The sequence below is a fragment of the Euleptes europaea genome, chromosome 3 (genome assembly GCF_029931775.1).
Source record: "Euleptes europaea isolate rEulEur1 chromosome 3, rEulEur1.hap1, whole genome shotgun sequence".
NCBI classification, from domain to species: Eukaryota; Metazoa; Chordata; class Lepidosauria; order Squamata; family Sphaerodactylidae; genus Euleptes; species Euleptes europaea.
The window spans coordinates 79,425,814-79,429,031 of NC_079314.1; the positions used below are offsets into that span (position 1 = coordinate 79,425,814).

The 3,218-nt window shown below is 39.9% G+C and overlaps 1 protein-coding gene across 1 annotated transcript; it reads left to right on the plus strand.

Annotated features, from left to right (window-relative positions):
* Positions 1-1,535: 1,535 nt before the first annotated feature.
* On the plus strand, positions 1,536-1,941 carry LOC130475471 (small nuclear ribonucleoprotein E-like). Its single transcript, XM_056847258.1, has one exon. The coding sequence runs from the start codon at positions 1,552-1,554 to the stop codon at positions 1,828-1,830; it is 279 nt and encodes a 92-aa protein (XP_056703236.1). The 5' UTR covers positions 1,536-1,551; the 3' UTR covers positions 1,831-1,941.
* Positions 1,942-3,218: the final 1,277 nt, after the last annotated feature.

Here is a 3,218-nt window from a genome sequence, read left to right on the forward strand (position 1 = left end):
AAAGTGATATTTTTACAATGCAGAAAGCCAGCAATGCAACTACTTCCAAAGTAATACTTTTTGGGACCTAGATTTGAGCCCAGTAGCACTACTGCTTACCAACACATCTACCCTCTGGAACTTTCCGTGACCCTATTTGTAAATTATTATTATTTTTTATTTAGGAATTCCAAAACAAATCCTGCATTCCAGCAGGATTAGTGTTTGTCCCATATTACTCCAGTGGTGATAAGAAAATGTAGCATACCACTCATTGAAATGAGAAGTTGAGAACTTTGCAGCAGTAGCGCTTACCAGCCAAACATACCAGTTTCTGCTGTCATGATCTGATGTGAGCTCAGCCTGGAAGTATTAATGCAAGGCTGGGGCACAGATATAAATTTCCTGTTCAGATATGTCATGTACAGCTGAGCAGCCTATTGATAAACCAGCTCCCTGACCATGATTAGTGATCATGAGCTGAAATGGCAGGTGCTTGAACATCCCTAACTAAAACTGCTGATCATGTTTCATGCTGTTGCTGATGAGTAAGTAGCCCTTTAACAAGTATTGTCTGTTTGCATTTAGCTTAAACTAAAGCCATACACACAGATAGACACAAGGTTGTGGATCAAGTTTTTCTAGCAAGCCATCAGACATTTACTAAAGTTATGTGGGCCCAGCAATTCTATTAACAGTGGAGTCTTAGCCAGTCTTCTAAATCCATTGAAGTCAATGGCTTTAGATGGGCGTAACCCTGATTAAGATTTCACTGCAAGGGAGCCTGATCGGTGAGATAGATAGTCCGGTGTAATTACCACCATGATGATCACAATTGCCTTAATTGCCATAAGCAGTCAGGGCAAGCAATAGAGAATGTCAGGAAAGAACAGCTGAGGCTTCTCTGGCATGTAATGTGACAAATGAATGCTTTAACTGGATGAAATCTATCCTGCCATGTGGTCAAGAATTTAATTGGCCATTGTTGCCGACTCACCTCTAAAAAGTGTAATTGTAAAACCGATTGGACACAAAAATGTATGACATTGGCTGTTTGTATTTCAAAGGATTTTGTGTCTTCGTATGCCACCTATTAATCCTGAAGGAATCCTAAAGAAATCAAATGACCATTGCTATGATTATGTAAATACACTTCAGTATGTCGGAAAAGAGATGAAGCAACAATAACCTCAGTGCTTCTTCTTTATACATGGTAAATCACTTGAAGTGCATGGTAAAATCACAAAGTGGCAATTTAGCAAGGGATACCATTTGAAACCCCCTTCCTCTGGTTGCAAGACTTGCTACTCCTGGGCCTCTTGTTCCCTGTTGCACCTCCTTCGCCCTCTCCTTCCCACCAACTCTCATCCTCTGCCTCCATAGGCTTCTTCCCGCCTCATTCCTCAGGTGTGTTTCAATACAGTGTAGTAAGTCATGCATGCCTGGTAGGGCTTCCTGGACTCTCTCTAGAAATTTGTCAGAGTTTGGATGTTGTGAGCATGTGGGTGGTTGAGTGTGGGAGAAGGAGGTGAACGGCCAGTGGCTCCAGTGTGTTTTGTTGCGTTCTCAGCCATGGCGTACCACAGGCAAGGCCAAAAGGTCCAGAAGGTGATGGTGCAGCCCATCAACCTCATCTTCAGATATCTACAGAATAGGTCCAGAATTCAAGTGTGGCTGTATGAACAGGTGAACATGTGGATAGAAGGGGGTATTATTGGATTTGATGAATACATGAACCTGGAGCTGGATGATGCTAAGGAGATCCATTCCAAGCCAAAATCAAAGAAACAGCTGGATCAAATCATGTTAAAGGGAGACAATATTACTCTTCTACAAAGTGTTTCTAACTAGAAACTGCTATCCTCTGTTTTCTGATTATGATGTTAATCTTTAAATATATGGAAGGAAGTATGTGGTTAATCCTGTCAATTCCAAACTGTGCTTCAGGATCTAAGAAGAGAAAAAATAATTAAGTCAATTTTAGTTTGTGCTTACATAGTTTCAGTAACTTTTTAAATATTGGGGTGGTACTGTAGTTCTTCATAAATAAACTTTTTTATGTTTAAAAAGAAACTTGTGAGTTTAGGAAGCCCTGACTGAATGTGCTGTTCTGTCTGCTATGGTTAAAGATGTCTGAGACAGGAAAGAGGAAAGGAAAATTAGCTGTTCCAGGTACTGGGGTGGGGGGGAGAGAATCAGGGACAAGGGGAGACAAAACACTGTGGTTGAGGCAGGGGTTGCAACAGAGACAGAGGTTGCTGCCCTCCTAACTACGCTACCTGAGTTACCACTCCTTTTGCTTTCTTATAGAACCAGCCCTGAGTACACATCATTGCTGACTTCTATTCCACAGTATTTGCTGCAAAGATTCTAATAGTATCCCACTATTAACTTGTAGGCAGTTTAGAAAGTATCACAAGCCCTTCCCTGTACCAGTTTCAGTTATAATATGGGTTGGTTAATAATAAAGTGTCTTTCTTCCATTTTGTTTAATGTTGCTGTATTTACAAGGAATGTAGCCCTTTTCAGGTAGCATAAGGTGAAACAGAAACATTATTAAGCTTTTGACATATTGCAAGGTCTGGAGATTTTGTCTACTAATTATTTGGCATACTGGGTTCAGCACTGAAATTTACAAGTCCTTTATATGTTTGCAAGTCCTTTATAGGTCCACTGAAATAACTGAGTCAGAAATCAAAGATCTGAAACAGAGAGCCACTTTTCAGATTATTATTTTTTTCCTGCACAAGAAGCAAAACCAGTACTGGGAAAAATGAAGATAATATTTGCCATCTTGAGGTTGCCCAGACAAAGTTATCCTTTAAAACTGAAAAAAATGCTTCTGGTTTCCATTAAAATTCCCAGAAATAGAAACAACATCTGGCGATACTCAAGTTGCAGCCAGTGGGCATCTTCCCTATTTTGGTCTTTCTATAAGTGTATGTGTGTCTTTTCCTTCCACCCTAGTTCTCAAGTTGCACACAGGGGTGGGGGGGAAAGGACACGTGGCTACTGACAACAAATGATTTGTATTAATACAGTTATTTTCAAATACATCATGTTCTTTGAAAGAAAATGCAAGTTAATTTTTTTTTCTTCAACAGCAAATATTTCTAAAAAATATATGGCCTGCTCCAGGAAACATGGACTATTTTGAGCCCTTCAAATTCACAAGAGTCACCCTAGGGATTTCAGTCTGAGAAGAAGACAGAATAGGTAGTTTGAGTTCAGAAAGTAAA

Bases quoted from the DNA above. Each gene is read 5' to 3' on its own strand.
- LOC130475471 (XM_056847258.1), top strand. From the start codon at position 1,552: ATGGCGTACCACAGGCAAGGCCAAAAGGTCCAGAAGGTGATGGTGCAG.